The sequence below is a fragment of the Leptosomus discolor genome, chromosome 21, assembly GCF_034619465.1.
Source record: "Leptosomus discolor isolate bLepDis1 chromosome 21, bLepDis1.hap2, whole genome shotgun sequence".
Taxonomy (NCBI): domain Eukaryota; kingdom Metazoa; phylum Chordata; class Aves; order Leptosomiformes; family Leptosomidae; genus Leptosomus; species Leptosomus discolor.
Window position 1 is genome coordinate 7,102,354 of NC_141411.1, and position 23,257 is coordinate 7,125,610.

At 48.3% G+C, this 23,257-nt stretch overlaps 1 protein-coding gene across 3 annotated transcripts in view; it reads right to left on the bottom strand.

Annotated features, from left to right (window-relative positions):
- The window catches only part of KDM5B (lysine demethylase 5B), a 57,663-nt gene extending 49,072 nt beyond the window's left edge, over positions 1 to 8,591 (bottom strand). For all 3 annotated transcript variants that reach the window (XM_086476645.1, XM_086476648.1, XM_086476644.1), the window contains exon 1: positions 8,454 to 8,591. In XM_086476645.1, the coding sequence (XP_086332771.1) occupies positions 8,454 to 8,591 (138 nt within the window). The remainder of the gene's footprint in view (positions 1 to 8,453) is intronic.
- Between the last annotated feature and the right edge of the window lie 14,666 nt (positions 8,592 to 23,257).

Below are 23,257 nucleotides of genomic sequence, written 5' to 3' on the forward strand. Positions count from 1 at the left end.
GCAAAAACTGAGACCGACAGCAAAATTTCAAACGTTTCTATAAACTTTATAGACAAATCTGGCTGTGCAGAAGGCATACTCTAAGAATCACATTAATATTCCAAGTAGTAATGCAAACTACAAACCATCAGGAGAACTATTTCTATACTCCTCCTTCCAGATTCACTGTCACAGGGATGGCAGGCTTCACATAATTTCAGCTGGTAAGCCTCGCACCTCATCCAAACCTCACTCTAATTAAAATTTAACCACCCCCACCCCCTTCAATTCAAGTGAACAAGAAATTACCGCTGTCACTGGTAAGCTGTTCTACAAGTTTGTTAGCTTCAACTTTTCTTTTTCCTTTGTCCTGATCTCATATTTAACCAAATACCTTGCTTGCTTACTGTCCAAGAAGCTATTCATGAATGCTTCCTGGAAGCGATGTTTCAAGACATTTTTCAATAAACAAAATTCTTTTTGCTTCTCTTTACAGCACCAGCTTTCTAGTCCTGCAAATAAAGATTTTCCTCAGGCTTTTATCTGAAGTCTCTCCTATTTTTTCAACATCTTTTGAAAACTGCAAGTAGCATTTTAGTTGCAATCTCTCCAATGTCAGACAAAAAAAAAAGACGTCACTTTCATTATTTTGCTAGACAGCGTCTCATAGTAAGATCCAAAGAATATCTTAGCAATTCTTGCCAGAGAAACATATATTCATTCAGTTAACTATAGCGATTCACTGCTTCCCAGGATGCCCACCCTGCGAGCGTGACCTACATTCTTTGTTCCTAGATCTATGATCTTGCCTTTGCAAAGGTGTTCCACGATTGCTGGCTCTGGGAGGGAGGCAGCAGACTTGGTGACTCAGGAGGTCCCTTTTAGTCTCATGGTTTTGTGACAACATTAAAAACATCCTCAGAAGAAACTCAGATGGCAGAACCTACGCAAAACTGATGAGCGCCACCGTTTATCACTCCACTACTGTCAGTGGGTCATCCACAAAGCTTCCTTTTGAACGGGAACTAATCCCTCTCTGACCCTGTTAAAAGGCTAACATTAGTTGGTAACGCCAATCATCAGCTAACCTAGTTTGTGGTTACATGGTCCTTGCTTGGTCATTTTGATTGTAAGTGGTTTTTCCAACAGAAACACTGAATTCCTCCTTGCGAAGAAGGGACCCCGGGTGCAGTAACATACCTTACACACAGAACTCTTCAATAATGTAAGCTTGGTGGAGCGTTTCTCATTTGAGACAAAACTGGGCTTGGTTATGTCTTGCAGGCCGGCAAGGGAGAACACAACCACAAATCCTTCCCATCTGAGAATCCCAGGCAAAGGCAAGCTTGCAATGGGAATCACCTCTCTAGACCCGTGTTTCTGTGCCAGCTCCAAACTTGAGAGAAATTAAAGCTCAGGTGAACTGGAGATGATTCTCGAGCATCACAGCCAGCTGCTCCTTGGGACCCAAAGGCAGATGACAGACACTATACCCCGGGTCTGGACACCCACACAAAACAGGCAGCAGGCTTTACACACAGGAGATACCAGTTTTCTATCCTCGGAAGCGACTGCACACAAGGAGCAGATACAGAGGCTCCGGCAGCACCAGCAGGAATCAGCAATGTCCGGGCAGCACCACACAAACAGCTGGCGATGCGTGGGGCACTGGGGTCAGGGCACTGGCAGCGAATCCAAGATCCCCGATTCCCTTCGGAGGCGTTGACCTACACTTGAAGCAGAGCATCCATCAGTGTTGGGGCCAGACTCAGCTGTCAGCATCCAGGGGCACCAGGCCCCAAGAGCTACTGCCACCTTCACTCACGACACAACACGCTGTACATGGACCTTTGGTCTGATCCTGCAGGATGTTCCCAGAGGGCGTCAAGCAGCACCACCAGCGCAGACGACTCTTTCTGGAGCTCTCCCATCACAGCCCTTCGGAGACAGTCTGTGCCCTCTTTAGAGCTGTAACCAACAGCTTTCAAACCCACATTTTAATCCCAACGTAACTCAGATTAAGATCCGAATTTAACAGCCAGCCCACAACAGAAGCAGACCAGCTACGGACAATGCTGCTGGCTCCGTCTGTCCGCAGCTGTGGAGCTTGTCCTGACCAGGGCTCTGCCTCTGCCCAGCGACTCCCCAGACCGCCACAGCGACCGTCTGCCACCCCAGCCATCGGCAGCACTCTCCACTCAAGCTGCTCAGATTCATTTTCGCTTGTAAAGCACCTACTTTCAGCAAAGAGCATTTACTTGTGGCATGTATGAAGGTGGCTGGTTGCATGGTCCCAGAAGTTCTCCCCGGCATTTAAAAACAACCTGGTCTCCCAAACATGTGCACAGCGCTCCCCCCAGCAGTTCCCAGATACAACCCAGTAATTTGGGCTTGAGAGAAAGCACATCCTAATGGATACGCAGCCATAAATTAGTCCCATTCACTGGCAGCTTTAGTTTCAATGCTGGGGAAGGGAGTTGGGTTTAGTTTGAAACCCTAATTTCAGTTTTTAGCTAATTGACACTGTTTATCTCAAGTTGAATGAAAAAAACTACAAAAACTCTCCAAACCCGCTGCTACTATTGCCCCATATGGAGAGTTCTGGACTAAACAGTTTCACCTTAAACTTTCAATGAGCTTAGGAGAGGGAGTGTTGAAAACCCCTCATTGGAAGAGACGGAGTCAAGGAGAGGATACTCTCATCCTCCTTTAAGCACACTCGTGTTTCAGTGTTTCTGAAGCACAGAAACCGTTCCACTGACCGCAGCAGTGCTGCACATGGCAGCTGCCATTAGTAAAATAATACTCCTTTTTCATATTTTCCTGATAATTAAAGGTCAGAGGAGACCAGTAAATAACTTCCTCTGAATTTACCTAATTTCACCGTATGACCCCTGTAATGAACACAGCAAACTCTTCACTGAAAGCAAACATTTCCTACTGAGCTTCAGTGACTGATCTATTTTTCTCTGCAAGAATTTGACAGCATGTGAACAGGCACCTCAGCACTAAAACATCCTCTTCCCAAAAAAAGTGCCCATTCTTCATCTCAAAGTGCCAGAAAGGGGCAAATCCACCACCACTCCTCAGGTTTTTCCTAACAGCTGATCACCTTCCCAGTTAAAAACGCCTGCCCTGTTACTTAACTCGAGTGAACCCGGCTCAGGCTGAACAGGAACCAGCAGCTCAAGCACTTCCCATCAAGGCTGACAAATGACGCTGTACCTATGATTCTCTCCCTGTGAAGCTCACTTACATACTGTAATCAAGTTATCTCTTTTCTCTTTGATAAAATCAACAGACTGAGCCACTGTGTGTTATCAAATCAGAGGGATCATCACGATCAACTTCCTGTTTAGGACAAACTATAACAATTCTCAGCATTAATTCCTGTTTCAGTGGTGGTATGTTTTACAAATCCAGCCCCAAACGATCAACAGAACCCTCAACAAAGTCTTTAGCCCATAGTTTAATGAAGCCGTTTTGTTTCTTTTCCTACATAAAAATGAAAATAAATCAAGCAAGCAGCTAAACGAGCAGCCAGAACAGACACCATTTAAATCAACACTGCTCCTCATAAAACGTCCCTGGAGCAGCAGCTTCACTTCTCAGAAGCCCTGTGCCTTTAGGTTTCACCACTCAAGCTTTGTTAAATTCTTCAAAACCCGTTCTTTCACGTGCAGAACTTTCTTGACACTCCCCCGTACCCTCTCTAGCTGTCCAGCCTTTTCAGAATTCTCCAACAACTGCAGCATTCGGAACACAGTGTCTCCTACTCTCATGCTACCACAGAGGTAAAAATCATCCTGGTTTTCACAGAGAACCTCAAGAGCTGCATTCTCTGGTTTAGCCAAATCATCCATTCTACCATTCCACTCGTTTCCACAAGGATCCACAGTTATTTTTCTACAATCCTCCCTCCTCTAAGACTTCCCTACGCTCCTTTGTTCCTAAATGTAAAACCTCACATTGAATCCTACTTAAGTGATTACTGTTTCATAACATTCATTGTTTATTGGGCAATCGGGATCCCTCTATAACAATGAGCTACCCGCCATAAACCTGTGATCTATATGGAATAATTTCTTTTGTTCTTCTAGACTTTTAATGAAAATTAGATACCCTTGGCTTGAGGTTCTGAAAGACAATTAGAAACGTATCCTTCATTACAAATTCTCATTAATAGTTGAAATAATTTGCGATTCCTTCAGCATGATATCAATTTTGCACAATAACAATTATTATAATTAGAATGCTGAAACAGAATTAATTTATAGATCTCAGATCACGACAACACAACTGACTTAACCAAATATGTAGGCTCACTGAAAACAATAAAACTGATTTGACAATGCCAGTTTTCATACAATCGTATTTCACGCTATCACCTTTCGAGTTCCTATTGAGGACTGGATCAACCCTTCTTCTACCCTGGGGTGAGACGTGGTCAACAACTCCTGCACCCATAAGGAATTTAAATCCACAGGAATTCAATGCCTCCTGTCCTCTTTAAAGTTCCCCAGTATTCCAGGATTTACTGAAAAAGGTGAGTCGATAATTTAGAGAACTCCAGTGTCAACTCCATCAAGATTTCGGCTGTATTAACACAGACTTTCTAACCTTAAAATGCTTAGTTTTATCAGGGCAGACTTAAGGTTACTTGGAGGCCTTAATTGTACTGCTCCATAATGACATTATTTAAAGGAATGAAATTTAGCTTGAATTTTTCCCAATTTTTATGTTTGGCCATGGGAAAATTACAACATTACTAGAATACTGTACAATATTGTATATTTTGAAATAGATTAATATGGTAAGTAAGGCTTAAGGAATTGTTATTAGCTATTTCTCCATGGCAGCAAAGCAACTACACAATGAAGTGGAAGGAAGAGTCCATTCTCAAGAAAAACTTGGAGCAGGAACAGTATCATATGCTTTACATTTTACCTTTTATCCTTGAAGTTAGACTTCAAATTTGTTAAGACTGCTTGCTTTCATAAACTACTATTAACTATCTACTTCAAATAATGATACCATTCTCAAGCAACACTCCATTTCATCCCTCTAAATGCCCTCAATAATTTGCAGAGCTATCAAAATCTTCCAGAAAGTAAGGCCACCACTTGACATGCCAAGTTTCGGAATAAACCACTGTTCCGGATTACTGTTTAAATAAAGAAATCCTAATAAAGGATATTTTCAGTTCATAGAGGAAAATTCCAACTACAAAACAGCATGTGATGGACTGCAAACAAGTTGTGCACCATCCATTTTTCTGCATCTAGCTCCCCACCTCCAGCTCAACAGCGAAGGATCAAAGCATCTCTACTTTACACAGCACGTGAACTACCAGAAGCGACCGCCACTGGGAAAGTCCCGCACCTCACCTAAGCACTCCTGCCCATGGGACTGTCCAGTTATGCTCCAGACTGTTGACAAAAAGCCTTCGCTTTGCTGTTCCAAACAAACCAGGGTCAGTGAACACGGCTGTTGTTGCAGCCTCTACAAGACCGTCACTGCAGTACCCCAGAGTCACCCAAGTAAGAGCAAAACTAAGTCATCACTGGAACAAACGAAACTGGAATGAAGAGGAAGAACAGCTTCTTTTGAGGGCTCAACTGAAAACTGCTACGCAGAAGTGACACCTCCTGCTGTATTCCTGGACATTCTTTCATCCCGTGAACACGCAACGATCACCCAGAATCCACTGTCTTCTGCCCAGATATCTACAGGACGTCAGATGCCTCGATACCCCCTCACAAAACAGTTCGCTGTCCTCGAAACCTGTCACATGAGAGAAGCCACCACAGATGTGCTTTTCTCCAAGCTCACCTGGTGCCCAGTTAATGCTAGTGGAAAGGCACCACAGAAAAGGATGATCCTGGTCCTGCAGAGAACAGGGAGCTCTCCTCGTCGTGGTCCATGCTGAAACAACAAACTAGCTTAGGAGTAAGCACTACTTCATGAGCAAATTGTGTAGCTCCAGTTGGGCACCACCAGCCTCACACAACATTACTCCATATTGCAGTTCAGACACAAAAGCACAAATTCATCTGCCGACAATTATCCAGCAGAGTTTAAGCTAAAATAATGCAAGCCCAGCAATTAAATTTTTCGGCACAGACCCTTACAGTTCGTGGTTCTGCTGGCACGTACCTCGACAAAGAACACAGCCAAAGATTCACCTGCATCCATGAAGACTGCAAACCTCGGCTGTGGCTAAACAATGCATTCGGCTGAAACTTACAGAATTTTGTGAAGAGGTCAGTATAGTTTGTAGCTCGAGGTATTCTAAACCACTCGATTATACAGAAAAGAACAACATCGCGTCTCCTGTTTTAGGAGGAAGGCCAGGAACTACGTCAACTTCAAGGCTTTTTCTGGTAGATCTGGAAGAGTTCCCTCTATGTTCTAGGCTGGTGAACGAACAACTGCACTTGCACAAGCCATCCAAGTAATTATCGAGGGTAGGTAAGAGCCATGGTGGCTAAGCTCTCATGAAAGCCAGGCTCCATATAACTATTAGGTGTTCAGCCCTCAGCAGCTCCAACTATTTTCATCCTACTTCTACAAACGTTTGGCAAAACACATGATCATAAATACAGACAGATATCAGCTCTTTAGCAAGCCAGGATGAGAGCGTGCTGAAAACGCAGCTGTAATAAGCAATTCATTCCTTAGGAGAGCTACTCGTTTCTGAGGCTCTAACAGATAATTCCGCTTACAAGAAGCCTTTATTAGAGGGTTTGGGCTTTTTACGCAAGCAGCTAAGAAACACAAATGAGATTTTTTAAAAACAAATCACGAAAGAAAAACACCTTCATAAAAATTCCATTCTGCTCACAGTCGCTGAAATACTGTTGACAATATACAACCCAAAAAGATTATTCTACCCAAAAATATTACATAAGTTCAAGGTTGACTGCATAATGAAAACCATCTTACCCCCTCTTAACTATGTCAGCATTTGGCTACACTGCACGAAAAGGGGCACTGGCATATTCTACCTCGATATAAATTCAAGAGTGTTCTCATGTGCATTCACACCACTGCAGGCTGGGACTCTTCTTCCAGAGAACAGAAACATCTTCCTCTCCGATGAGACTCACATTATTCAATCTGCTACAAACATTTTCTACCATCTCAGAGCAGTAACACTGCAAGTTACTTCTATTTTAATTCAGAAGGAAAAGGACAGTTACCAACAGGAGTCCCGGCAACAATCAAAACACGAAACTGAGGAGCATGTGTTTCTGAACATTATTTCTTTGAACTTAAAGTCTCACTCAACAAAACTTAAGTCTGCAGAAATGTTTCGTCAGCTTCACCTCTCGCTGGATGAGATTTAAGGCTCTCCATTGCTGTTTAGCATTCTAGCTGTTGCCGTCATGTTAACTACCTCAAGCCAGCTGCACCACCCCAGACTTGCACCACCCTCCACTCAAGAGAACGAGCAGTTCACCCAAAATAAAGGTGAATCAAACACGCCTGTTAATCAGATTTTTACTCTAAGAAGCCCCTCTCCCCACCAGTGCGATTGTTTATGCCTTTAAACAAACTACCAATTGTGACCACACAAACTGTGGTTCTAAGGTCTTCACAGTATTTCTCAGTAAATTGAGCCGACCAACAAAAGGAAATCAGAATTCACACCCCAATTTTGAGCTTACTACCCCATCAGTCGAGATGATGATGATGAAGATGAAGGCTTATGACTCTTCCCACTGTGTATTGCATTCTAAAATGGTGGCCATGTCTGTCTAGGATTCAGCTCGCATAGACACCAGCCAAACTCACAGCTCCAGAGTTTGGTGTTGTTCAACTTGAGGAAGCAGTTACCTGCATTAAACCCGAGCCAGACCCGGACCAGGGCCAGAGCAAGACCACCGCGGAGCCAGGGGCGAGCGAGGAGAGCTCTCCCCAGCCCTCCACCACCACAATGCCAACATGGAGGGCAACACCCAGGCAGCTGCCTCCTCCGGGGCTCGGCACAGGGACCGCTCGCCCCCCGCGGCCGCTCCAGGCGCGGGGTCCGGCCAACTTGTAACTTTCGGGGGCCGAGCGGCGGGGCCGGGGAGGAAGGCCGAGCCCGGCGAGGCGGGGAGCGCGGCGCGGCTGGGTCAGCTGCTCCCCCGCTTCCACCCGGCGGCCGCTCCGGCGACTTTCCTGCCAGGCAACTCCCGCACTTGGGAGCGACTTTGCGGGAGGGGACGCGCGGGCGGTCGCCCTCCAGCCCCGCGGCCCCGGCCCCAGGGACGTTGAAACTTCAGAGCGGCGGAGGGGGCGGCCCCGCCTGCCCTCCCCGGCCGGCCCCACCTGCCCGGGGGTCACCTGCGCGCCCGAAGGGAGCGGAGCGGCCGCCGGAGGGGGGGATAGGGGAGGAAGGGGCGGGTGGTCGCCGGTGCGGGCCGGGCCGGTGCGGGCCGGACCGCCACACAAAGGCCGTTCCCCGGCGGCGCCATGCGGGCACTCACCGGCGGCGGCCGCACCTTGCAGATGCCGGTCTGCTCGGCGATGGGCCGGATCTTGTGGATGAAGGCGAAGGGGTCGGCGAACTCCTCCCAGCTGGGCTCGAAGACGGGGCACTCGGGCGGGGGCAGGAACTCGGCCATGGCCCGGGCCAGGGGCCGCTCGCCGCCGCTGCCGCCGCTGCTCCGAACAATCCTCCAACAGCCGCTGGGCCGCCGAGCGCCGCTGGAACGGGACGTGCGCCTCCGCCGGGAGGGGGGGGGTGTGTGGGGGGGTAACGAGCTAGAGCGCGAGAGAAAAAGAGTCCGCCCCGGCCTGGGCGGGGGGGGGGGGAGGGGGCGGCGGCCGCCCCGCCCCGTCACGCGCCTTTGTGAGGGGGCGTCGGGGCCGGACCCCGGGGAGGGCCTGGGGCTACCGGGGCGGCCCGCGGGGAGCGCTTCCCCCTCTGCCCGGTGGCCGCCGGGGGCGGTGGGAAGAGCCGGTGGTGGTTGCCCTCACCGAAGGCCGGAGCCCGGGCCGGTCAGCGCGGGGGCCGCAACGACTCTCGGGCCGTTGCCCGGGCTCGGCGCTGAGGGGCCGGCAGGGAGCGAGGCCTTGAGAGCGCCGCTCGCTGAGGCTCCCCGGGAGCCCTCCCGGCGCACCGCCGCCCGGCCAGGCCTCAGCCCCGCGCCCCCGACCACACACGACCGCCTTTGTGCGCAGCCCCTCGCCCCGGGCCTCAGGCCCGCCCGGTCCCGCTCGTGGCCGCTCCCCCCAGCACCGCTGGTTCGGGGAGGTCCCTGGGCCCCGCGCTGTTGGGCTCCGCACCCGCCACCCCGGACAGCACCGCACGGCTCTCTCCGTTCCGGGGGCCGCTCTCTATGTTCCGGCGGAGCCAGGGCAACCGCCGCGCAGCCGGGGGCCGTTAAACCGCTCCTGCGTCGGCGAGCGGCACATGGGCCGGCGGCCCCTCCGGAGCTCTGTTTACATGCGCGGAGGGATCCGCCACAGCTGACAGCCACCACCGGCCGGCGCTTCTTTTTTTAAAGAGCCTCTCCGCTCGCCGTCATTGGCTGCGCCGCGGACGCGTCACAGGCGGGGCGGGGCCGCTCGGCGTTGCGCGGCCGCATTGTCTGGCCCGGCCGCGGGCGCCGCCGCCAGCCCCTGCGGCCTCGGCCCGGCCCCTTTGTTCCGCGCCCTGCCGGGGGCTGGGCCCATTGTCCTGCCGCCTCCCGGGGGGCACCGGGACCCCTCCGCCGGCCCCGGCAGAGCACGGGGAGGGCCCCCTCCCCCGCCGTTAACGGGAGTAAGGGGGCACCCCCCCCCCCCCCGCTCCTGAGGGAGCACGGTGAGGTGCCCCTCCCCCCGCACCGGCGCTCAGCGGGGCTCCCCCCCCCGCGAGCAGCACGGTGAGGTTCCCCCTCCCCGGTAACCGGGCTGCGGGAGGGGCTCCCCCACCTCGAAGGGGCACGGTGCGGCGGCCCCATCCCCCCGCGGGGCTGGGGGAGGGGCGGCCCCGCCGCAGCAGCAGGCGCCGCACGTAGCGCACGTGCGTGGCCGGGCGGCTCCGCCCCCCCGTCCGCCCCGCCCCTCCCGTCCGCCCCGCCCCGCCCCCGCCGCCATTTACCGCCCGGCGACCGCGGGGCCCCGGGAGGCGGCAGCCGCCCCCCCCCCCCCCCCCCCCCCCCCCCCCCCCGCAACGGGCACCCCCGGCCCGGCCGCAGGGAGCCGCGATCGGCGCTTTCGGTGCTCGCTCCAGACGGAGGCGAAGCTCTGCGCCGGTACCGCCGGCGATGTAAAATAAACCCCACAACTTCTGAGCTGAGTGCACGGTGCTCGTGTTGCCATCTTCAATAAAACTTCACTTTCTTGGCCCAAAATTTCCACTAAACCTTAAGACGCTCACTACTCCATCAGCGTGGCGGCTGAAAACGCCAAACGCCCGAGCTCGAAGCAAGGGCTGGTGCTGCGGTGCGAGGCCCAGAGCTGCCGCCAGCGCTCACCCCCGCGGCACAGACATCCCCCGCCCTGACACCTTCCCCAGGAAACGCCCAGAGGAAGGTGGCGGCTGTCTCGGCTCTGCTCGCCTTGAGAACAAACCAAGCACGCACAGAGCATCCAGCGCCAGCTCGGGACGAGGAGCCTTGTTCTTCTCACTCAAAAACGGCAACAGCTTTTGCGAAGCCCGTTTGTGCAGACAAGGGCCAAGGGTGGGTTCCTCCACAAGGAGCCCTCGGTGCCAGAGCCCTCCCAGTGAGGCAGCGCTGAAACACGCAGGACTGGCCAGACACCCCCAGCCCTGGCACGGCCACAGGCAAAGAGCGCCCTGCTCCGAGGGCAGCTCGGGCCCCGCGGCACGGCCGGGGTGCAGAGGGCAGCCCTCAGGCACTGAAGGGGCCGGCTCTGAGCCAGGCGCTGGATCAGTGCACGCCTGGAGAAGCAGCACCAGGGTCAGCACTAGGAGCTGAGCTCTTCTGGAAGTCACCCTTGCAGGCACACCCACGGTCCCAGGAGTCCCACCCTGGTCCCACTTTGGGGCAACAGCCAGGCCCAGGGTCTGAGAGCCCTGGAGAAGCCTTGGCCGTTGGGAATGTCTCAGATTTCCATGAGCTCTGGGAAGAGGCTCCTGCCCTTTCCTTTGCTGAATTTTAGCTGCAGCTGACAGAAGCCAGTGCACCTCCTTCCTTGTACAAAAGAAGAGCGAGTTTAGACAGAAATCTTAGACCCTTTTACACCAAGGGAACTTCCAGTATAAATTACCTAACACCACGATCTGGAGAGAAAAACTAAGCTGCTTAATCACCTTAGAACAGCTGCTCTGCATCACATCCCAAACTCGAGGGTCTCTGGCACAGAGAACACTTCAAGCAACACTACTTTGGGTCTGGGAGCTTCCCAAGAGTTTCAAGGATGCTTAAACACCAGTGGTTTGTGGTGTACAGCAAGTAAAATCTTTTTGGCAATGACTCCCTGAGGACTTGTGCCATCAGAGCTGGACTGTGTTCAGCAGGACCATTTCTGTGGATACAGTCACATACAAAGGCATCCTATGGGGCCCTGATGGAAAAACACTCAAGACACAGGTGCTTTACCGGGAAGTTACAGTGGAGGAGGAAAAGCACTTGGTACAAAGATCTAAAGGTGATCAGAGCAGGGAGATCAAGAGATGACCCAAGGATAAAAAGCAGGTGCCTTAAAGGGAGAGCAAGGTGCTCACGTCTGGGTAAGATGGAGATTTAAGGTGAGCAGTAAGCCCTGGAGGGTCTGTATATCCCATCAGGCATCTTACTTGTCTTTCTACCTTGCTACCTGGTAATGGAAGTGCTTCAACACAAACGTGTACTTTTGCACGCTGCCTTCTCTGGCACCCTCCTTCCGTGGTGACATCTGCAGAGCGTTTGTGTATTCAGGGGATTAACGTGGCACAGTCCTGCCGGGCTTGGAAATCAGTGGCTCTGGCTTCTGTGATGAATTCCCCAAGTATTACAGAAGCACAGACCGCAGAAAGGAAAGCAGATTTCACTCAGAATGAGAATGCAGACATTCCTTCTTCATGGTTCAGTTGACTGTCATTAATTAAAACCTTTTATTAGATAGGCTTTCTTCAAGCCTGTTATATCTGTTCCCAGTGAGCAAAATTTCCTCATTTGCTGCAGTTCAGCTTTACACCCAAGAGACACAGCAGCTGCTGTCCTGGCAGTGACCTAGCAGACACATCAAGAAGGGCTCAGCCTGACCCAAGGTGAGGAGCATCAAGGCTCCTGATGGGAGGGAGGCAGAGTACTCCTCACTAGCTCAGGGATGTTTCCTTGGCAGTTCCTCCACCCTCACTCAGCTGTGCCTGGCTGTGAGCTCTGAACAGAGCATTCATCCAGAATCCTTTGCACCCGAGTGCCCCATTACACACTGCTTCAGCACAGTCTTCTTCACATACCGCTTGGCTGCGGGAAGTCCCATCAACCCGTAGGGATACTTAGCTAATCCCATTTTATGTTTTCTTGGATGGGAACCATACTGTGAACCTCCCTACTAGTGCGAGCCTCCCCCCTTCACTCTTCTGCACGAGCTATCACCTGTTTGGAGCACCTTGCTCATAAAGCCTATATTGACTTGCTTGCATTTACATATCCTTCAGATAAGAAAAGATTCTGCATCTCTCTCATATAGATCCTCCTCTGCAAAAAGAGAAAAGATTAATCTTTCCCCCTTTTATGGACATGCCCACGCTATCCTAGACCACCTCTCCTTTTTCAGGCAAAGGATGGGTACCAGTTCAAACAGTAATTCCAGTTAAGTCAGCATTAACTCAGGCTGATCCTTGGTAATGCTGAACCACATCCCATCCATTCCAGGCACACACCACTGAGCTGTTAATCCCAGTGCTAAGAACGGGCAGTCACGAAGGGGAGCAACTAGCGAGAAGCAGGGACTCAGTCAGGAGAGGGCATCTTTCATCCCTGGGGTCTGTTCAGTTTAATTCGGTAACACAGCAAGAGCTCTGACTGCAGCCAGCTCCTCTAGCACACCGAGTGCTGGCTGCAGCGGCTTGGGACAACAGAACACCAAGGTGAGCTTCAGGAGAGACCAAACCTTGGGGCCTCCAAGCCAACAGAAGGTATCTGCAATTTGGACACCGAAAAAGCCAACCAAACTGCTCCCAGAAGCTCCACAATTAACAATACCTAGAAGCTGCTAATGTTACCCAAGCTTCATTCCAGAATTACCTAGAAGCAAGCTGGAGGAGATCCTGCCCTCGAGTCCAAATTTTAGACTACCATGTCCAGAGACATTCAGCACCAGAGTCAGCTGGTTTACAGTCAGGTTTTTTTACATGTCACAGATAAGTGAAACCCCATGGAAGTCAAAGCACGCCTTTCATCAGCAGAGAGCCTGGCCTAATTAAAATACTATGTGTTTAGATGATCACAGTACAGGGCAGGGAGGGAAATACGCTGAGCCTCTCAGCTCTTTAAGAAAATAGGTTCCTGGGAACAAACAGATTTAGTAAGCAGAATCTGACAGATCAAACCAAACCAGTTTCCCTGGGCCAACCAGCAGCCTGTACAAACCTGCAAAGCAGTTTGTTTCATCAAGGCTAGAAAAGGGTTTTACATTTTCCAGAAAGCCAGCTGCTCCCAGAGATGCTGATGCATGTCAGTCCTTGACAAAGGGACTATTGGGGTAGAGCTGCTGCAATCTCAGAATCCTGGCTAGAAATATGGAGTATTCTGGACATACCAGGCTCTGGACATTTTATATGCAAAGCCTCCAGCTCACAGACATTGTTCTGACTCTTGCCAGGCACCCGGACTGTTTGTCTCACCTTCAGTCCTGGCTAACTCTCAGCAGAAGCGTTCTTAGATGGAGAATTAGGTACTTTGCTGGCAACTTTTGCTGCAAGAGGAGCATTGGTTTCGACACATAGATGCCCTGGTACTTTGCCTTTCTTCCAGAAGCCGCGCTCCATGGCACTGCCCTGCTCTGTGCAGACACGCCTGCTCCATGTCTCTGATGCCTTCCCCGCGCTGGGGAAGCCTCACAAGCACCGCTGGCTCTTAACTCCTCAGCCTGCAGGTTGGAGATGTCAGCTACAGGAAACCACGCAGAGGGGCCAGGCTGAAGGGGCAGGCAGGAAATCTGAGCCCTGTTTGTGGGCTAGAACTGAGCTGGCTGAGGAGGGAAGTCCCACAGCTGCACACAGCTCCTAGTGGGGACTATGTCAAGAGACAGGTAAGAACAGCTGGTAAGCATGTGGAGCACTGAAATACCTCTGCTCAAATATGGAAAGTCCTCTGCAGCTGTGCAACTGCCTTCAGCGTTACTTTTATTAATAAAATTCTTTAAGGCCCATACCCTATCATTAGCTACTATTAAAGGCTGAGTAGTCTTACTCCAAATCCTTGGCCAGGCTGCCATAAGGACAAGGATAAGCCAACCACAACCGTAGGAAGCGCTGGAAAGGCCGAGCTGAGGTGCTGTTTCACACGCCTCACTTCACTCTCAGGCAGCTGCTGACTCATGCTCAACAAATTAGGGTTGTACCTTCTTGCTCCTCAGCTGGCTAATAGCAAGTGGCAGCAGCGTGGGACACAGTCTGTGTCCAGGCAGGACGTGCAGAGGGTGGGATTCTTCCGGTTAAGTGTGGAGGCCAACAAGGGACCAGTCATCAAGACAAAACAGCCAAGTGAGGGTGAGGCTTTAAGGTTCATTATCTTAAAGCAGGTGCCTAAAATAGGTCAGAGTAACCTCACCCTACAATCCCCTTTCTCCTCTGCATTGACTGTACAGGGAGCCTTGAGTGACTAGTCCAGCTCCAGACCTCGATGCTTGGGAAAGTGAACCCCACTACAAAGCCCTGGCAACAACAGAGCCACTTGCCAAGATGCATAAAACCACAAAGCATGTCTTTTTCTTAGAAAAAGCTATTTTCAAAATGAAGACAGCTTCTCCAACCCAACCCCTCCGCTGCAGTGAAACAGAAAGTACCATCACAACTGTTCCCCCAGAAGCATCTGAACTCGGCTGTGGTTTCTGCACAGGGCGAGTAGAGGCAGCACTAAAAAAAAAAAAAACAACCGACTCAAGACTAACTTCTGCCAGTCTTGCAGAGCCGGCTGTCACAGAGTGGTGACACATTGCACTGCCACAGATAAACCCAGTGCCCTCCTCTCCACAGCTCGGTGACACTTCACAGGCCCAGGCAAGGAGGGAAGCTGGTTTTGCAGAAAATGTTTAATTAACAAATCTTGTTCCTAGACAAGGTTCCTGCCTCTGCTACAGCTGAACCCCCCCTGATTACTCAGACATATGCTCCAGGATCCACTTGCTTTTCAACACAAAGGGTAACACTAAAGAGGCAATAAGGAGGACAATTAGCTTGTGCAATAGCATTAGATTCAGGGGATCCTTGTGCTTGGGTAATCTGCAGCTGTGTTCAGGATGGACTAACGTGCCTAATTCAAATATTCAGGTACTGCCCCAAACCCTCAACTGCCCCAACAAGCTATTAGCCAGGTTTCCAATAGCAAGTAGGCACAAAGTCTTCTAAGCCTTTGTGGGTCACTTAAAACGCACTAAAAATTCACAATTCAAGACTGAACAGACAAGGAGTCAGAACATAACAAAAAGTTTGGGTTTTAAACCACTATCGTTCAGTGATGAAAAGTCATGGAAAAACTGCTTCTAGAAGGGATTTAAATGTGCAGGAATAGTTGCAGATCGCTCAGGTACATTGGGGAGTGTGCAAGAGCTACATGAATTAAGGCAGAGTAAATATTTCAGACAATACTGATGACAAAGGTGACAATGTTAGCAAAACAAAGGTGGTAAGAAACCACATGAATCATACAACAATGCAGACTGATCCAGAACCTGGTATATGGCACACAGGTTTAGAACCAGCTGGGGAGCCAAAAGGCATTCAAAGGGGAAAGGATGTGATTAAACAACCTGACAATGGAAAGAACCTAGGAGCTCTACAGTCAATAAAGTATCAAATTAAAGAGAAATCAGGCCCTCGGAATGCATTGAGTTCCAAGGGACTTTTGCAAAGGAAGCCTTAATGTGTTTGTATCTGGAACCACACATATCTGGTCAAGATGATGTAAAAGTTTCAGTCTCCAACAAAATTTAGAGCATCTTTCGCAAGGAAGTGCAAGACTGAACAAGAAAAGCTTTCTAGTGACCACAAGTACAACAGTAAGGATTGCTCTTGATCTGCCAGCACCTACAATTAGCAAAAAATGGGTGTATCAGCACATAGGTGTCTGCAATAAACATGTATTTAATACATCTAATCAAAAGTAAACAAGGTCTAAATCAATATGCAGTCAAGCTGTCCCACTCGGCCTCATCAGGCAAATCTAACACATGCAGGAACGCTTACTAGACATTAAATACTTGTAGGCAGTGCAGATAATGAAGCCAGTGCACATATGCTGCAATAGACAAAGCTGGAACTTAAACACACTGTTGATATCTGCAACAGCCATGAACAAGGAGAGAAACAGACACAGAATTTGGAAACAGAGAGAGGAAGACAAACACTAAGCACCCAGCAAAACGTAAAACAAGAAACAGAAGAGTACTTTGCATTGAACCACCAGTAACTTCTGCCTGAGTTACGAGGGAAGTCAGAGAAAAGGAAACCCTCCATTTCTGGGTGCCATATGCCCTTACTGCAAGACATTAACACCATTCTCAAAAGCATTTGTAGACAATGGCAGAAACTGTTCTATAACGTACTGAGACGTGACTGGGACACTTCCATACATACATGCACATGCTTTTGCCTTCCACATAAACACTCCATATAAGCTGTGAAGAACAAAGGCAGAAACCATTTTGTCCCAGTCAGCAGTCGAGCCTGTGGTTCCACAGCAGTTGTAGCTGACCCATGGTACCCCAACACTCCCTTGACCCTGCCCCCCTCCAGCACCCAGCTGATCCTGCAGCGAGCCTTCTTAGCTCACGACAGCAAAAGAAAACTGTGGCCCTTCTTGCTGCCAGAACTTGGACACAAGACTTGGTGCCAGAGGCAGAAGCAGTATAAAGACCAAAAACATGACTGCATGGGTGAGAAAGGAGGGGGGGGCGAGATGGAGACAGCCAGCAGTTAAGCTGGTTTAACAGTAGCTACAGACACAAAATGGAAAGTAACTCTGCACAGGACACACCTTTGACAACTTGTGCAGAACTGCACAATATCGACCCCAGAACTGATGGAAATGGTGCATTTCCAGGCTCAAAGTGGTACATTGCCATCTCTGAAACAATGCATACCAGCAGCATTCACCCAAGGCAGGTTCTACAAACTGGGTTTCGAAATAATTCAAAAGCCACAAAGATCTCTACTCTCAGTATAACCAACTGAAAACTAGCTTTTGCAAGTGGTAATGATGTAAGCCTGTGAAATGCATTTGACAGTTGTAGCCATAGAGCTCTAACAAAAGAAAAAGCAACATGAAGATGCTTAAGGTCTTGGCAGCCTTCTTGAAGGACACTGCTTGGAATTGACCCCTAATTTGAAGCACTGCAACAAGCCACTCGCAACAGCTGTCTCTGAAAAAGGAACTTGAACACTGATAGCCAGTAATCCCACAGAGGTCATTGTCTCAGAGAAACAGAAACGACAGTTAAAACTGCTGGGTAAGAACAAACACTCAGAAAGTTTGAGCCATTTTGCCCAGAGGAACTTGTCCCAACTCAAGCCTCTGGAAGTTAAATGCATAGTTCTGGACTTAACACCCCAGGCCTTCAACAGGCACTTTGGAAATTCACTTAATCCTAACTTCACCATCTAGAATGGACAGAAACAGCCCCCTGTTCCTGTTATCTTCTTTCCCCTAATCCCCTTGATATTGCAAAGGAATCCTAGTGCACCTAGCTCAGACTATAGGTAACTTACTTTCAGGTATAATATTTGGAGAAGTGAATCTTACTCACCAAATAAGGCACACAGTTTGGGAGGGTTATGAACTGCCTACCCATCTCCTTCACTGATCTCTGTTCAATGAACTGCCTGAGTAGCAAAGCTGACTGACATTTAAGCAGCAGTATGCAGAGACAAGCAATAGCATCTCACCATTTCAGTTATAAAATATTTCAAGACAGAAGAACTGCAGCTCTTTAGGAAGACTTGCAAACCTGCCCTCAACACAGTGTAACAGCAATTAAACATCAGCCATCACCTCCAAAAGGTAACAAAGCCGCAGAGGGAGAAAAGCCTAGCCAGAACTAATGCAACACATTTGGGACGGCCTTTCTGGAGCTCTGATCATATCCATATGGACAGAAACTCAAGCCTGTAAAGTGGTCTTGAAATTTTTATTTCAGCTTCTCCATGACTATCTGACCTCCAGTCCCAATCTTATAAAGCGAATTTAAGTATTCCTGGCTATGATCAGGACTCCCACTTTTCAAAACCCACAGGGAAAGGTTTAAACCCCTGCTCCTCCCCCAGCCTCAAAAGCCACTCCATTTTGCAGCTGCTGTAACACAATTACTGTTGCACATATTAGGCCAAAATTGAGAGACCACTTGCACACGCTTACTGGTGTCACACAAGCAGCCTGGGGTAGGCCTTAAACCAGAACTGGGCTCATCTGCTGGGCTGGAGTACTTGATTTCAAAGGGACTAAGATGCACTTCCTTTCTTTCTCACTTAGGACTCCCTGTCCTTCTGCATTTCTAACAACCTATGTTAAGTATTAGGAAAAAGTATTTCCTAAATGTTTCTGGAATGTTTTCTAGACCCTCACACTTAGTATTTACAGCTACTGTTTTCTCGTAAACATTTGAAAAGAAGAATTTAACTTTTTGTGCCCAAGTACTCCACCAAGCCCTTGACAGAGACCAGGGAAACCAAAACAATGCTGCAGAGAAACTGTGAAACACGCTCCTGAAAGACGACTGGCAGGTTTACAAATCACTGAGGACACAGAACAGTATCGCAAGAACTATGAATATCTTCAAACAAGTTAACATGTTCTATGTCACAAAGCCAGCCATGGAAATCGGGTCTTCAGAAAGCCAACAGACAGGCACATGGCATCAGAAAGGTGGAGACCAGGTTTTAACTGACTCAGTTCGCTGGAAAGCTCCACAAAAGGTACCACTCTTCATGTGACTCAGATTTTTATTTTCCCTCATCTTTTTATTTAGTCTCCTGGTATTTCTCAGCCTCTTGTCAGCCAGCACCTACAACACCTTCAGAGCAGTGTCATTTCTCCCACTTCATCATACTCTCAGTCCTCTCCATTAATAGCCAGTTGAGACCACAAATCTGTAATTCTCTCGCCCAACTTTTATGAGAGATCTGCAGATCAAAGTCTTTGCCCAGTCTGGAAGTTACAAAGTCAGTCCTCCCCTCTAGATCAGACCAAGATAACTGATTAATCATTCTCACTTTGCTAACACACACAGAAAATCCCTACAGCACTTCCAGTGGAGTTCTGTAATATGGTGGGAAAACTGTTCTTCAGCTCCTTACCACTGAATTTGTTTATAAGCCCAGTCTCTGTTTTCAGAGTTTGAATAAAAACCATCCTTTCTTTTCAAGTAATTCCTTGTAAACCTGATCTAAGAAGTGGTGAGATCAGGAGTCACCTAATCCAGTATCTTATTCCTGACAAGAGGCTCAATGACACTTCCTCTGTACATTCCCAGCCTTCAGTAATTCACAGCTCCTACACAAGACACGGCATCTCTACATTTAGTGCTCCAGCTTATACTTCTTCACTTTTAAGGCTTGTAAAAGAAACGTGAATTCAAAGATACAAATGCACTGACTGAAAAATTTACAAGATAATTTGAATCTTAGGTTGTTACAATCGTTCAGCAAGGAAAGAGAAAAAGCCGTCCTGTTACATTAAACCAGCTCTGCCTTATTGTCACTATTGACACCTGCAGTTTTGCTTCTGTGAAGCATCTCCTACACAAAGGAAAACACGACCTTGTGCAAAGGCAAGCAAAGTTTTATTCAGCAGAAATACGGGCATGTAGAAACATGGGAAGAGACAGGCACGGGGTGGCACGTTAGCAGCACTGTGTTTCAGATGTCACGATCTCCACTGTTACAATGTTCACGCAGATTTGACTGAAAAGCACAGAATATGACATCCTCCTTGCTTGTCTTGGAGAAGTTGCCAGAGTGGAACCAGGATGTCAGCAGAAGGCCTAACAAGACTGAAGGCTTGGAACAAGGCAGTCAAAAGCTATACACCCATCTACAACAGCACATTGGCAAAGTAATGAATTGACACTGCTTATTTATTCCCTTTGCTTTTGTACCAGTTCCTCAAAATTTTCATATGAAGTCGCTCTAAACTGCCCATGATTCACTGTTCTGACTCCTCAGTAGTAGACTGTGGAGAAAGGAAGGTAGTCAGAGAATCTTTACCACCAAGTCATATTATCCATTTTTTCAGATAATGCTTTGTATTTTCCTAAAACACTGCCAAAAGCAGTGCAATTGGCAACTCTGCCTCTACTTTTTCCACCAGAATAATGGAGTCACCCTCTTGTTTCTTTATTCACTTTTAATTAAAATCTCACTTACCAATTTAACCCCAGAGAGCTATGCTCTCCTGAAGTTTGTGCTTTCCAGTGACAGGCTGCTAGGGTGAATGTTATCTGTCCGACTCGGGTCAAAGTATCTGAGGCACAAAAGCCTGTTCTGAATTTTATTTGAGAAAAATTTGCTCTGTAGGAAGAAGGTGGCAGCATGTACAGTTGTATGCTTACATTACCTACACTGTCCATAAAGCTAAAACAGAGATTATCATAAAATTACTGTGGCATGCTTACTATAGAAATTAGAAATGTACATAATTATATATAGAATATAGACATTAACACATTAAAAAGGTATTCATATTGCTTATTCAGAGGGAAGAGTGGGTGGAATTCAGATTCTGATGCACTGCATTCCCCTGGAATGGCACCAGAACCATCTTCGATCTTCTAGATAAGACCAGCAATTTTCAACAAAGTTCATCCCAACCCACCAGAGGCTCCAGCTCACTTCCTCTTCCTCCTGTGACTCAGGGAGTGGAGGAGGAGCAGTTATTCTGTATCAGGTGATAGCTATTAATTGCCAATCTCAATACTGGAGAAAGCTGTGTCACCACACAGGTAAAGCTATATTTAGTCACCACTAGAAAATGCCTCCACTTCTGCCAGTGCAAATAGGCACAGGACTTTTCAAAGCAGAAGTATGGGGATTTCTTACCAAAGAAAACAAGTGTTTGAAGTTCAGGATTCAAGCAAGGCTTTCAACAGAGTGCAAAGAAAGCATTTTCTTTTAAGTGACAGCTAATCTGAACCTCTGCAAGCTTCAGGTATTCACCTTACACTCAAATTTTAATTTGGAGTCAGGAAACAGATGAACCACCCATTTGTTAACTCAACCATACAGCTAGTAATTATGTGTTTAAGGATTCTGCAGCTAGCTGAAGCAAGAGCAGTTTTAGCAGGATTTTCCTGCTGTAATTATCCTGGCTTCATATCTGAGAAAAACACTATCTTATCTTAGCTCAGTATGCAGATGCCTACACTGAGAGCTAACTGCCCACTAGCTAATGCAACAGTGTTTCTTAATACCAACATAAAGAAAATTTGAGTACAAAGTAGGCTGAGAATGTGTAATGTATTTTCAGCATCAGCCAATGGCTAACAAGTGACACACCATCTCTAGTCAAACCTTCCACCAGTGGATACTTGTCATGTTTCAGCTTACCACCTTCTCAAAGTAGCATTACATGTTATTTTTAAAAATTAAAGGCATAATGCATCTCAAATCTCATGCCCACATCGAATGAGATTCCCTAGTCAGTCCAGGCCTTGCAAAGAGCTCAGCATTCAACATGCACAAGCCTTTTACAAGGACGCTCCAGCGCTGTGCCCTGCACAGACTCATCATTGCACACACCCAGGTAAAATGTTTTGACACGCCACAAACCAACTCCCATCACACAAGCAGTGTCCTCAGTCAGGGTAATCCACACGCACAGCACAAAACCAGAGAGCAGCAGCAGGGAACAGAGCATGCCAGCCTCAAATAATGAAATGAAGAATTCTAGCTGGAAGAGCCAAATCATTGCCAAAGGATCACACAAGGCCAGTTCAGAAATCCATCCCTACACAACCCCCTGATACACATAACTTTTAAAGGAAATTATGGTGCTGGCACTTGTGACCACACAGCATTCTTCATGATCTGCTAATAGCACAAGATTTCACACCAAAGATCTGGCCACCTGCAAGGCATGAAACAGTCCTTTGCATATTCCTCTTGTGGGCACTGCCATCTGAATGCACGCAGTGAAGTGAAGTCAATCTGACTTGCACTGAATGTGACTGTCTCTCGGGTTATGCCTGGCACATTTGCTTAATCATCCAGTAATTAGGAAAATAAGTTAGTCAACAGGACCTGAAGTTCTCTACATTTATGTCTACCCTGGAACATAAAAACACAAGGAAAAGCAAATGAGAAACTCACTGAAACATCAGACATGCTCAGCAATGCTGAATGGCAGGAGGGACGACTTACACAGCATCTGTATATTCTGCACAAGACCACGGCTGAGAAGACAGTCTGAGGGCACTCATCTAGGTTGTAAAGCCTTGATTGTTCCCCCCATCCGTATAAAATTGGTAACTTCCTTCTCCAGTAAGTTAAATTTCAAATCAGGTTGACTCAACCCAATGGCTGCAAGAACACAAACATAACAATTCAGGCCAAATTATTGGTCAGCCCTTACAGACCAGGCTCCTCTGTCAGACCTTCTATCCACAGCAGCAGCCTGTTAATCAAAATTAAAAGCAATACCCCCACCTAGAACAACTACACCCAAGCCACAGTTAGAACTGAGGTTAGGCAAAGGCTCCCACTTCATGAGTTCGTGCCAAATACTGCAGCATTACCCAAGCATTGGAGGTTTCCATACAAAAGGAAGCGAAGGCATTTTCTGTACCACAGCCAAGCAGCTCCATGCATCTTCACCAACTAACACAGGCTTCAAGGCTTGGCCTGAATCATGCTCTGCTACTAAATCAGAAGGAATATAAATAATGTTGAGATAGGACAGGGAGGAATTCTCCAGCTCAAACCTAATCTTGGAGTCAGACTTTGGCATCCTGTAATCACATGCGATATTCAGTCATTATCTTCACATATTTGACTATTCCACCTTTTCTACTTCTGTGGGAGAGATTCCTCAGTCACCCAGCTCCAAGACAGAGTTACAAATAGTCAGGTTATTTGGCTTATGGATCACTGCCCTGTGTCCCCAAGACCCCACTCAGACCACGGAGAAGGTTCAGACAGAGG